This window comes from Camelus bactrianus, chromosome 19, assembly GCF_048773025.1.
Source record: "Camelus bactrianus isolate YW-2024 breed Bactrian camel chromosome 19, ASM4877302v1, whole genome shotgun sequence".
NCBI lineage: Eukaryota > Metazoa > Chordata > Mammalia > Artiodactyla > Camelidae > Camelus > Camelus bactrianus.
In genome coordinates, this window is record NC_133557.1 from 15233276 (window position 1) to 15246746 (window position 13471).

The 13471-nt window shown below is 39.3% G+C and overlaps 1 protein-coding gene across 4 annotated transcripts in view; it reads left to right on the forward strand.

The window, feature by feature from the left end:
- The window catches only part of RALGAPB (Ral GTPase activating protein non-catalytic subunit beta), an 84880-nt gene extending 71508 nt beyond the window's left edge, over window positions 1–13372 (forward strand). For all 4 annotated transcript variants that reach the window (XM_074347266.1, XM_074347267.1, XM_010958751.3 and 1 more), the window contains 6 exons: window positions 2170–2292; window positions 3550–3686; window positions 5382–5490; window positions 6285–6363; window positions 8648–8796; window positions 9260–13372. In XM_074347266.1, coding sequence (XP_074203367.1) covers window positions 2170–2292; window positions 3550–3686; window positions 5382–5490; window positions 6285–6363; window positions 8648–8796; window positions 9260–9453 — 791 coding nt within the window. In that variant the 3' untranslated portion in view covers window positions 9454–13372. The remainder of the gene's footprint in view (window positions 1–2169; window positions 2293–3549; window positions 3687–5381; window positions 5491–6284; window positions 6364–8647; window positions 8797–9259) is intronic.
- Window positions 13373–13471: the final 99 nt, after the last annotated feature.

A 13471-nucleotide genomic window follows, 5' to 3' on the forward strand; every position in this document is an offset into this window, starting at 1 on the left:
AATATAAAATTAATGGCTTAATTATCACAAGGTTAATAAATTTCTTTTTTGTAGTGTGAGTGAACAAATTCTGTTTTCTGTAACAATATTATAATCAATTTAGGTTATCTATAGCAAACAATACAGCTTCCTAACAAGTGTATTTTTATAGATTCTGTGGCTATCATTAAAGGTTATATTCTTGAGATATTATATAAAAACCTTTGTAGTAAATGGCTAACTATCTCTGAGAGATTCACGCCTGTCTCTGCAATTCCTCCCGAGGAACTATAATCAGGATAGTGAGTACCAGAGCAAGTATAAATTTAAATTTAAGGTCCTTACCCCACCTGGCTAGCACTCTTTGTTCCAGGGGCTCTTGAAATCACTGGAAAGTTAATAATACCTCTCTGAAGTGGGTAATGCCTATATGTCCAGTGATTTGAATTAGCAGAGTTCATCTGTCAACCAGATTATACTCTCTCAAGGTTTCCTATTAAATAACATTGTGGCTTGTGACTTGTTGTTCTTCCTACTTTCAGCCAAGGTTGAATCAAAGTATTTGAGGATATGCTCTAATTTTAATTTCTGTATATCATTTAATATGTAATTGAGTATATTTATAGACTAAATTCTCATAAGCAGAATTGATAAAGGATTTGTACATTTTTCAGCTAGATAAATGTATCAGTTAGATGCTTAAGGTTGCAATTAACAGAAAACCTGACCCAAACTGGCTTAGATTTTGAAGGTCATTTATTGCCTCATATAACTGAAAATTCCAGAGATTAGTGTTCATTTTTGTTGTCATTTGATTAGCACTCCTGTTCTTTTTCTCTGCAGTTTTCCTTTAGCTCTGTTCTCCATATGTTAGCTTTGTCCCAGCGTGGCTTCTCTCATAGTGCAAAAATGTAGTGCCAGGCCTTACGTTCACTTACTATACTAGTCTGAGGAGGAGAGATTAGCTGGGTCTCAGAACCTCCCTGCTCCCCAGATTTGACATACACAGTGATTAGACCACCCTGAACTTACTGCTGTAGCAAGACAGATGGAATGACCGTGATAGGTATAAACAAGGCAGAGCTAGTGTAAAGGGTCAGTCCCGCCCACACTTCATGCCTGCTACAGAGGGGAGGGCAGAGTGGGTGTTGGGGCAGGAACCGCATTGTCCACTACAGTAGATACAAGTGCCTTCCCAGCATCTAAACTGGGAGTCGATTAACCACGGCCCATGCCTATTTTTGTAAATAAAGTTTTATTGGGTCTCAGCCACCCTTGTTTATGTATTATCTGACTGCTTTCATGCTACAGTGGCAGACTTGAGAAGTCGTGGCAGAGACAGACACAGCATACAAAGCCTTACTTACTGTCTGATCCTTTGCAGAGAAAGTTTACTAACCTCTGGTCTAAACTTCCTGTTTGTCACATCCTCACCAAATTAGGTATCCTCTGATCTGTTAGGTGAGGAATATTCTATTTTTAATTATGGTTAGGTTTCAGCATCTTCTCTCATTTTTGTTTCTTCCTTGAGGACTACTTGTTCACTTCCTCTTCCCAGTTTTTTGTCACATTGTTGGTCTTTTATGTATGACTGGTGGAACACTGTTCATTTTAAAGAAGAACTATACTGGCTTTCGGGAGTGTTACTTTTGTTGATTCAATCTTGCGGGCTTAGAGCAGATACTATTACTAAGACTGCCTGCACATTTTCATATTGTATCACTGGTCACTGGGGAAAGTGAAACAGAAGCAAAGCTGAGGAGCAGCAGCAAGAGCCCAGGGACTGAAATGCCTTGAAAGCGAGAGCACGCACCCAGCAGCACCTTCCCCGGCTCCCTTCAGGAGACAGGGCATGGTGGTCTTCTCCCGTCTGACTACTGTTCCCGCTTCCAAAAAGACCGTTCCCTAAATCTGCTGCATACAGATGAGCTAAAGGTCCTGCTAATTAATCAGTGGTCTGATTTAGAGTAGTTTCAGAAACTATAAAATTAAGATTTTTATGATTTAAATTTAGTGTAAAGACATTTAATGAACATTTATAGTTTATTCTTCTAACGCACTGACTGGTTCTTGTTGGAAATGTATCTTCTATTTATTATCACTTTATTAACCAGTTAAAGTTCTGTGAAGCAGGATGATACTGGTTTTTCCCACTTTTTAGAGCAGTGATGCAGTGTTTCTCCTTCCTAGATGAAGTGATCTCCTCTGAAGACGTTGGGGCTAGCATTTTCAATGGACAGAAGAAGGTGCTGTATTATGCCGACGCCCTTACAGAAATAGCTTTTGTGGTTCCTTCTCCTGTGGAGTCATTAAGTAAGAGCATTTTTTGGTATGGGGCTGTTTTTTTTGTGTGGAACTATTTTTGTATTCACTGGTTTGTGCAATATTGTTGCATTGGGAGAGATTCTCCCAAGTCATCGAAGACATTCTTCAGCTTCTAAGGCCTGTTAGCTTTTAGATTATGTAGAGGTATGGGCTATTAGCTCCTCTTAACTAAAGGAAGGTAGTTAAAGACAAGCAGACTGACCCTCTACTCTAATGATAATTTTTAAATAGCAAAGGAGATCCACTTCAACCCTTCTTTTTTTGTTTTTCTTTAATCTAATTAACCAATACATAGAAGCCCTGTTTTCCAGTTTATTCATTTTCCCTGATTATGAGTAAGCTCCCACCTACTTCTCTGTTTCCACATGAGAACCTTTATATGGAACCCCAGAGAATCCTGCAATTGGAAGGCTCTCATGATGGCATCTGGGTGATCTAACACCAAGGAGGAGAAACGTCAGCCTAGAAAAAATGGTGGTCAAGTCTGTTCTTCTCAAGGATCAGGAGTGATCATTACTTCTCAGTCTGAATTCTTAGTCTTATTTTGCCTAGAACTTTTGCATCTTGCAAATTAAGCTCATTTCTTTGTGCATGACCAGGCAGTAGGTGGAAAACTTCACCTTCTTCATCGAGACCATCTGTAGGATACAGTGCTACACATCACACTTTCACAGTTTCATCTCTAGGCTGATGAGTTTTCCTGTGTCCTACCTTGGCAGCCTCCTAACTTTTGTACTTGGATTCTTGATTTTGCAGTCTAGGCCCCTCACCGTCTCTTACTCTGGGGCAAATCGTGTTCCTGCCGGGAGGGGTCTTACATGGTATACGTCAGTGTCTTAGCAGCTGTTTGCCTTCATGTCGAGACTGCACTCTCCCACCTTAATTCCAGAGGCCAGGCCCCATCTGTCCTCTGTGGACTGAGTCCCTGCCTGATGTCTCTGGCCCAGCTTGTTTGCACCAACCCAGTCGAGCAGGAGCCAGCAAACTGTGGCACACAGGCAAATTCAGAACACTAAGAATGGGTTTCGCATGTTTAAAGCATTGTAAATAAAATACAAAGAAGAGTAGGCAACAGAGACCTGACGTATCACCTGATCCTTTACAGGAGAAGTTTGCCCACCCTTGCTCTGGAAGCAGTACTTCGCTTAAGTGATTTAGGTTGGATTATTAGCAGAATTAGTTTAATAAATGCTTTTGCTGTAAAAAAGTAGTTGGTATTGTAATTATTTTTTCTTTACCCCGTAGCTGATTCATTGGAAAGTAACATCTCAGATCAAGACAGTGATTCAAATATGGATCTTATGCCAGGAATTCTGAAACAGCCATCCCTAACACTTGAGCTTTTCCCTAATCATACAGACAATCTTAATTCCTCACAGAGGGTAAGTCACTTTGTTCATATATCTCCAAAAACTTTTAGTGAAATGGGAGTAATTGTAGAATCATGCCTGAAAAGCTTTTAACTTTAACCCAAAGAGGAATTATAGCAGTACTGATTCATTAGTAGCTTAACTTTTTAAAATCAAATTCTCATGATTTTTCATTCTAAAACAGCCTTTGTTGTTTTCCTTGATTTAGCCTTTCTGGTTCCATGCTTGCTTCTCTCAGTCATTCCTTCTCAAGCCTAGGTTTCTTTTTGGTTTTTATTTGGTCCCTGAAGTATCCACTAAAGGTACAGCACTTACCATGGCTTCACAGCATTAATCATGCAACGTTGAACTTAAGTCTGACAACGTGCAGATGATAGGGTCCATCCAGGGAGACACCGAGAGACAGCTCAGTGCATGAATAAACACTCTGAGTGAGGCAACACAGCAGCTACTAGAAGAAGAGAGTGCTTTGCTTTTATACTTTTTTCTCACCTTATCAATAGATGTTGTATCTCTGTGTTTCCCCTCATGTTACCGCTTAATCCTTACTGGAAAGTGACCGAGTAAGTGATAGCTTGAGAACAAGATCAGGTCATAGGTGTGAGAAGAGTGATTTAGAGCAAATAATAAAATAGACAAAAGACGTGTAAACTTTCTGAAGACATTCTTCCATTATACAGGATTTTAATTTGGCCCTTTCCACACTTAAAATTATTTTTAACATAAGTATATGTTTAAAAGAATATGGGAGAGGTTCATCTTGAAAATTGACTTAAGAAGAAAAATTTGAGTTGTATAAAACTCTTTCAAGTAGACTGATTTTGAAAATCATGAGTTGCTATATTTAAAAAGGTTTCACAGAATGCAGCTTGGAGAAGAACAAGTCAGGTAATGCAGAATTTTCGTCAGCTCTAGTAGTCAGTGACCAGCTGCCCTTGTACTCATCTTCTGAATGCCAGCGGCGTTGTAAGTAGAAGGGAACGTCCTCAGCCTGAAACAGAGCTATACTAGAAACCTACAGCTGACATTAAATACCTGCACATTGTTCTGCAAGCTTTCCTCCTGAATGGAGGCAAGGATGTCTGCTCTCACCACTTCTGTGCAACATGATAATGGAGATTTTATGCAGGGAAACAAAAAGAAAATGCATGAAGATTGGTTATTCCTTAAAATCCAAAGAATGACAACTGTTAAAGCACCATGTTTTTATTTACCACATACTTCACAGACTACTAACGAATTAAAAGAAGAAAAATCTATGACTATCTCCGTAGATACAGGAAAAGCAGTTGACAACAATTCAGCACTGAAAGAATCACAAGCAAAGCCGCGGTGTTGCTGTGATGGAAGAAGCCTCCTGCTTTCTGGCTATAGAGAGAGACTCAGATCGTGTTAAATACTGTTTAAAACCTTGCACACAAACTTAATTTTTATTAATGTCAATTATAATTGTTCAATATTCCTTACTTTTTTTTCATTTGAAGATTTTAGGCCTTCATTTCCTTGTTCTAGGTTGAGACTTGATAAACAGAGAAGCCAAAGAAGGGCTTTTTTGCAAATATATTTCATACTTTTTTCTAGAAGTGATTTCCTGTGGCCTGATACTGTCACTGGGCAGCTTGATGAATGTGTGGTTGTAGTTTTAGTAAGTGAGTTTTTTTGTTTTTTGTTTTTTGTCTCTCATCTGCTTTTCTCTGCCTCATATAGCTCAGTCCCAGTTCCAGAATGAAGAGGCTGCCTCAGTGTCGCCCTGTGCCTCCCCTTGGACCTGAGACAAGAGTTTCTGTAGTCTGGGTGGAACGCTATGATGATATAGGTATTGTATAAGGACTTTGTCCATAAATAAGATCACAGTAGGATGACAGTCACTTGCTAAATGTTTAAAGGGAGTGGCAGTATAGGCTCGGTATGGTGGCCAAGAGCTGGGACTGGAGTCCAGCAAGCCTGGATTTCATTAAGCCTTAGGTCACTCAGCTGTTAAGTGGAGATACTCCTGGCACTTATTTCATAGTTGTGAAGATTTGATGGGACTCAAATCTTTGGATACCAAGCCTTTAGCTCTTCTTGGTATGACAGCTACTAGTTTGTTGCCTCTTGGTCCCACTGCATGTAGCTCCCAGTCATCCCAGGACCTCTGGAAAGGGGAAGGGGGAGCACTTCCTTCACCCTCTTTCCACAGACCCTACTGTCTAGTTTTAGTATAAAGATTAATTTGTCCTTAGGGATTCTTCTGTGAATAAGTTTCTCATGATTTTTATGTAAGCTCCATAAGAACATTAAAAATGCATGTTTATCCTAGAATCTCATCCAGCTCAGAGTTTGTAGGAAAAGTGTGATAGTTGCTTTCCAACCCTTCTAAAGCCCTTTCCAAGCCCTCAAAGACTGTAGATGATGTTTTCTGAAAACCCTTTTCTTTAGATGAACTTAAACATGTCTTGAGAGAGAATTATTTTTTAATTTGTGAGGAATTGTTAGGATTACATATTTTAGGGTAGCACAGTCCGTGTATTTGTTGCCCACTGTGTGGAGAGATTAGGAAATTAGATTTCCTGTTATTTGTTTGGGAAATAGGAAGGAATTATTGATTGTAATGCTATTATTTTCTTCCAGAAAACTTTCCCCTCTCAGACCTGATGACAGAAATCAGTACTGGCGTGGAAACTACTGCAAATAGTAGCACTTCTCTGAGGTACACTCTTACTTGCTTAAAGTTTATCAGGGCTGTCTTTAAGCATAGGGAAACTTGGTTTGTTTTTTTTTTAATAATATGTTGATTGCAGTTTAATTAAGAAATAAAGACTTTAATGAAACAAAAGGGATAAAGGCAATAAGAAGTAAACATAATAAGGAAAACAGAATCAAAGAAAGAAGTTTTTAGATAAATGAAGGTGATCAAATTAGCAAGGATTTTTAAATGGCATAGTGGTTAATTGATGTTTTACATAATCTGAGGCAAAAAGATGGAAAAGTGGAGGCAATTAAGTGTTAATGAAGACTGATAATAGAGTAGCAATATTTGATAGAAAAAATGGGGTTAAATTGGTCAAAAAAATTTTGGATAGATAAAGTATCCTCATCACATGAGCTATTTAATGGAAAAAGTATTTCTAAGTAAAATGTAATACTAAATTTATTGTGAAATTGAGATTTTTGTTTTAGCTGCTCATGCATGAAAAGGATAAACACAGTATAATATATATATATAAAAATATATTTTTACTAAGAATAGTAAAAATGTATCTGTACAGGAAGTTTTTTGCTTGCTTGTCTTTGGTTTAAACAAATAATTTATGTCAAGCTAAACTTGATGTTTTAACTTTGAGTAAGTTCCTTCTATTTACATGGTCTGGTTTATATTGTATATAAGATGAATTTAGTCTAGCACTGTTAGATTATTGTAGAAATGAAGTCAGTAAAGGTGGTTTATTTTAACATTATCATATTAAATTTCTAGAATAGGGCAAGTCATTCTTGAAACTTCCATGTTTTTTATGCTGAAGTATTTTAAAGCAAATTACACATTTTCTGGCATTCTATGTACATCAGTATGCATCTCTAAAAACTAAGAATACTTTTCAAATAGACAAAGATAACATTATCATAATAATAAAGTTAGTACAACCGTTCCTTAATTTCATCTAGAAGCCAGTTCATATTAAGATCTCTCCATTTTCCCTAAACTATTCTTTATAGCTGGTTTGTTTAAACAAGCATCCATTTCAGGGCCTTGCATCTGGTGTTAATTCCTTCGGTCTCTTAATCTAAAACAGCCCTGTTTTTCTTTTTTTCCTCCATGACACTGTCTTGCTGAAGAGAAAGAATAGTTTTCATGAGGTGGACTTTCCTAGAACTAGTTTGGAAGAGAACTTTTAAGTGTCTTGTACTGTATCTGTTGTTGTTTTAATCTTTTTTAGGTCAGAAGTTCTAATATGATTAGACTGTAAAACTTTTATTTTCTTAGCAGATTAGAAAAGTTCAGAATTTGTCTTGGGGACAGAATTAGTGTACGATTGATTTTCAGTAAATGTCTTGAAAAATTGACTGTTGCTTTGGCCAAACACTTTACCTATTTAGAAAGAAAGTTCAATGTGTTGTAAAACAAAAATAAAAACCCCCAAATCCTGACACATAGCATCGAAGAGTAACACGGGTACCTCTAGATACCTTAGCATATCCCCAACACACAGTGTGTAACTCAGTCTTCTAAAGGTATGGGTGCTGACTCTGACACCTGTTACCCGTCCAGGGGCTTTGAGGGCTTTGGCTGTGCAAAGATTCAGCCGTTTATCACCTCTGCTGAGAACACTTGCAACTAATCCTTCCAACCTCCTGTCCCAACCCCTGAAAAAAAAAATTATATCAGGGATTCTTACGCTGGGCCTAAGCTTTAATCCCACTTCTGATCTGAGGTGCCAGCAGTGACTGTGGTGGAATTCCCTGGCCTCTGGTCAGCCCCCCTTTTGTTCCCTACAAGGAGAAAGGATCCAAGTGAAAGTCCCATAGCTGATTGCTAGATTGATAGCTCTCCACAATACATTTTTCTGGCCTTCCATTCCACCCTGTGTCTCCAGTGCTTTTCTAAGCACATTTTTTAAGCCCTTTTTGGGGTCGGCTTAAAAGGCCCAACCCCAGGGGGAAGGTATAGCTCAGCGGTAGAGTGCATGCTTAGCATGTACGAAGCCCTGGATTCAATCCCCAGTACCGCCATTTGAAAAAGTATATAAATAAATAAATCTGATTACCCCCCTGCCAAAAAAAAAGAATTAAAAAGCCCAACCCCAGCGATGCACAGAGTCAGGGTGTTGGTAGGGGGGCTTCAACTGGGCTCCCAGAAAGAGGATTGTGAGCAGACTGACCACTTGGCTCTTCTCAAACACAGAGCAGTAAGTCCCTTTGGTATTCTTACGTTACACGTGGGGAACCTCAACTCTTGAATATCTGGGGTAAAAAGAGTTCTCTTTTCTTGTCTTAAGATCTACTACTCTTGAAAAAGAAGTTCCTGTCATCTTCATCCACCCTTTAAACACTGGATTATTCCGGATAAAAATTCAAGGAGCCACTGGAAAATTTAACATGGTCATCCCTCTTGTGGATGGCATGATTGTCAGTAGGCGAGCGCTCGGTAAGCTTCCTGTGTGGCTGAAGGGTTGAGGTTTCTTTTTTTTCTTTAACATTTTTATGAACCAAAAAGAAGTAGAAATAAGGAAGTGGTGATCCTACTTAATAGGTCCCGCATGTAGAAAATGCTGTGGCTCTTGTTAAAAACGAAGCACTGTGTTTAACCTAGCAAGTATGAGTAGAACTGTAATTCACAAACTTCCATTATTGGAAAATGAATATAGTTGTTTGTAATCCAGGGCAGGAAATGGGTTGTCAGACCAGATTTTGATACTGTTTTTCCTTGTCATTGGGTCTTCTAACAGCTTTATCTTAGTAGATTTCTGTTTTTCTCTCTGAGGATGGGGAGTTTTGCAAATGGAATGAAATAGTTTGAGTTCGCAGAGAATAGTTTGCTTGACTACTGGTAGTTTACTAGCTGACTGGTTATTCACCAGATTTTGATTTTAAAACTCTCTGTTTTTAAGGTTTTCTGGTGAGGCAGACTGTAATTAATATTTGTAGAAGAAAGAGACTGGAGAGTGACTCCTACAGTCCACCACATGTGCGCCGGAAACAGAAAATCACCGACATTGTCAACAAGTACCGGAACAAGCAGTTGGAGCCAGAGTTTTATACTTCACTTTTTCAGGAGGTTGGACTCAAGAACTGCAGTTCTTAGACCACTGTCTGTCTAGGACTATTGTACTCCAGTTTGGGGCTATAATATCAAAGTAAAACAATTTGATAGGTGATCACTGTAAAAAATAAAACAAATCACTCCCCAAGAGCTTACTGTTTAATCACCAGAATAGAGGAAACATTATAAACCCATTTGAGAGGAGATTTTCGGCTTTCTAGTGGAATGGGCTCCCAGACACAATCATATTCCTGCTGGTAATGATGATATACATTTTAGCCATAAACTTTCTTTTAAAAGTGACAATTTTAGTTAAATATAAGCCTTTTGAGGAGAAAGGCTTTTATGCATCTCAGTTAAACACGTGCATTGGTAGTTTCGAATTTGCGAATTAGAAGTTGAAGATAGTTTTATACCTCACCTTTTAGGAGGTTGTATTCAGAAGTAAAATCTGTCTCAGAATATTCCAGGACATTTAAAGACTCATGTTGATAGCATGGAGGAGAAGAAAAGAAATCTTAACTTTCTGCCCATTCATAGGTCCATTTGTCATCCACCTGTCAAACTGACGGAAAAGAACGTAAATGTTTTTTGCTCTGATAAGAAGTCTGACATTAAAATATTTCATAGTTTCTCTCCACATTTCAAAAGGTTATCATTCTCATCACTGCAAAGGTCTGTCTGCAGGCCTCAGTTTCTGGGCAGCCCAGGAACAGATCTGAAACAGAAGCATGGCCCTTTCCTTTAATGGGGATACATGTGGAGTTCGTGGAGTTAAAAGTTACAAGACAGTAGTGATGCCTCCCCTCTCTCCATTATTGTCTAGCTCAGTGACATAATGACAGGTTAACCATTTGCAATTGCTTGGTAATTTCTTGGTTAAATATTAAGAAATATAAATTCACAACTAAGGTTGAACATTATTTAGTTTCATGCATTGTCTCTTATTTAAGGACCAAGCAGGAAACTGCAGTAGTTTATGAAGGATTCTAATTTGGGGTTCAGGAAATAGCGTCTCAGCGCTACTAATTCAGATCTCTCCCAGAGAGCTACTGGATTTCATCATAATTGACAAACGTTAGTGACCACCTCCTTGGGTGGCTGCTTTTAGAAATGGCTGTTGTCAAATTTTCTGGACTTTGCCAGCTGAAGGCACAACAAATCCCTGCCCGGGTTTTTGAAATACTTCTGTTACCTCGCTGCTACTTTTCTGCCAGGGATAAATGTTTTGAGGTGGCCAAACCCAGAACATCCTTACAAGGATTCCTGTTACAGTGCTAGAGTGTACACTGCTCGTTCCTTCTACTCTTATGTGCTTTCTACTTTATTGAGATTGTTTTATGTTTATGTTAAGAAACTAAGTGACATTTGAAAGTCCAAAGAGGAGTGATCACAGTTGTATAAGGGGTGATTTCCCATTTAAACTCTGGTGTTGGTAGACTCTGTAGGTCAGGCCTACAATGGTCTGTTGGGTTTGATGTTTGGTAGTTTAATTAGAGGGTGGGGGATAGTATAGGACCCAATTCCCTGTGCGGATATTTCTATTCCAGAAGTATATATTTTGTCATCTATGAGCAAGAAATGTGGGCATAGCAGCTCTGGGTTTTAAGTTTGCCGTACCTTTTTCTTCATGTTTGTTTTAAGCTCAGGTAAAGGTAACCTCCTCCTTCTATGACTCCAATTTCCATTCAGGGTATAATATTATTCAATAATTGATTTTCTTCTTAATCTGGGCAATAAATTGATGTTTCCAGATGGTATCATGGGAGATGGGGATATATGATAAAGATCAGCAAGTTCTGTCCTAAAAATGTGTTAGTAGCTCAGCAGATGTAAGGTGAGATCTAACAACTTTCATGGGAATTCCAGATTGACGTTTCACGGGAAAAATGGGCCCTTGTTCTCATGGACCTGGACAAAGGCGGCTATAAATTGATGTGTAACTTACAACATTCCATAGGTTAAAAATAACTGTTGTAGGAATACCACCTCAGTGTGACTCTTCAGACAGCACTGCTGTCAGCAAAATGAACAGTGGTGTGATTAGGGGAGGGCTTCCTGATGCCTCAGTTTGCTCTAATTTCTGGCATATCTTTGTACTTCTAATGGCTTTGATAAATCAGTGAACAACTGTGTTGAATACAGTTGTGATCTGGAAGACTTTGTGGTCTCCCAAGGAAGGAGGGATGGATTTAGGGCTGTGCAGCTCCCAAAGGCATGGAACCCTAGTGTGTACAGCACAGATAGAACGTGGGGTACCCAGACCTCATCCAGAGCTGGTTCCGGATGCTCAAGAGTACATCTACCTAAAAAGGGAGTGTGGTGAGGACGCTTGGACCTTTCACTAGTATTGGGTTTGAGTTCACGGTTGCTAAGTTCTTTAACTGCCTTTGTAAAAAATCACTTTGAGTAGAATAATGCCAGAGGAGCATATTTAGTCCCTAGTAACAATCTTCAGTGTCCACTTGATAAATTTGCTAACATAGGCTCATAACCTTCAGGGGGAAGCCAGAACCACTTTGATCTTTGGCTTAAACAGTTAAGTTGCTGCATGTGACAGATGCTCCAGGGCGTGGATGAGCGTGGCCTTTGGTGACAAGGAAGGAAAGCATTACGCAAGGGACAGAGGCAGGTGGTCTCACAGTTCCTTCTCACACTGGGGGATGGGGGCTCTCTCCTCTCTGACGGGACCACTGAGGACAGTGAGGAGGGCTTTTGCTTTTTCTTGTTCAGCGGGGTCTCTTGTCCAGTGCTTCCCCCTCAGACCCTCCATCCTGCCCATTGGCCCTTTGACAGTAGTTACCTGGTGGGTTGACCCCCTCCTGTCGTGGCAATATATACACCACACACATACATGCTTTTCTCCATTTCCAGGTCCTCAGGTCCCCTGAGGCAGCCCATTCTCCTCTGGACTCATTTTGAAAGCAAAATACCTACATCTTTGGCCTGTAATGTCAGTTGCCTACAGGCTGTGTGTGTGAGGCCTTCATGAGTGGTTACTTTCTGCATACGCTGAGGAAGCATTCGTCAAGTTCTGCAGAGTGATTTTTAGAGAGGCATAGACTCTCTAAAGTGTATTTATTTTTATTGGAAGGAAATTTATTGGAACTTTACCCAAAGAAAATGGGAGTCAGACTTGCTCAAAGACCTGTTTTGTAGTAGATGGTAGGAAATACGTCGGAGGTAATTTGACACTCCTGCCGGTAGTTCTCCATTCACCGTTTTAAAACCCATTCAGGTTATATCTTCGCAAAAAGAGTTGATTTATATGTTTACATGAAACGGTAAGTTGCATTAGATGGTCTGTTTTAAGGATTTCCATGACAGCCTCTTTTCCTGAGTTGGAGAGATCGGAGGCGGTCCACCTGTTCAGTGTGGAATCAAACTGTAGGTTCTCAGTAGCTGAAGAAGCCATGTACTGTATAGTGTTTTCTCAGAGTATCAATTCATGTTTTTCAGATGCTTTTCTTTCTTCTTCTTTTTTTTTTTTAATGGTGAGGGAAAGGTATAATTTGGGATTCCACAGTGCCTTGCATACAGTAGGCGCCCAATAAATATTTGTTGAAGCAAACCAAGTTTCCCAAGTCCTTGTCTCTTGCAGTGACCAAGAACATCTTTCTCCTCCGAAGGGCTTGGCAGTTGTGGCTAAAAAAAAAAAAACAGTATCATTATTTGCTTGAAATCATATACACAATTTGTATGAATTTTGGTATGTTGCCAAGACATGATCTTTTTCTTATTGTATTTTCTGTAAATATTTCTGGCACTGACCTGTAAAGTAAAGGCGAAATGTAAATACGAAGGTGTCCCATGTACCCTCGCCTCCTGTGTTTCCTCCTGGTCGGTTAGGGAAGAAGGCCCAGAGGCTTGTTTGTATTTATGCAGATCCTTTGTCCAGAAGAAACCCCATGGAATATTGAATGTAATACATTTAGTCAATTAAATTTTAAGGAGATTCTTATCTAACAATGTCTTGTGTGCTTTTGGTTAGCGGGCTAGGGGTTTGACTCTTGCATAGATGTTCCTCCTAATTTACTCTTTGCAGGGGGTGTCTGCTCTG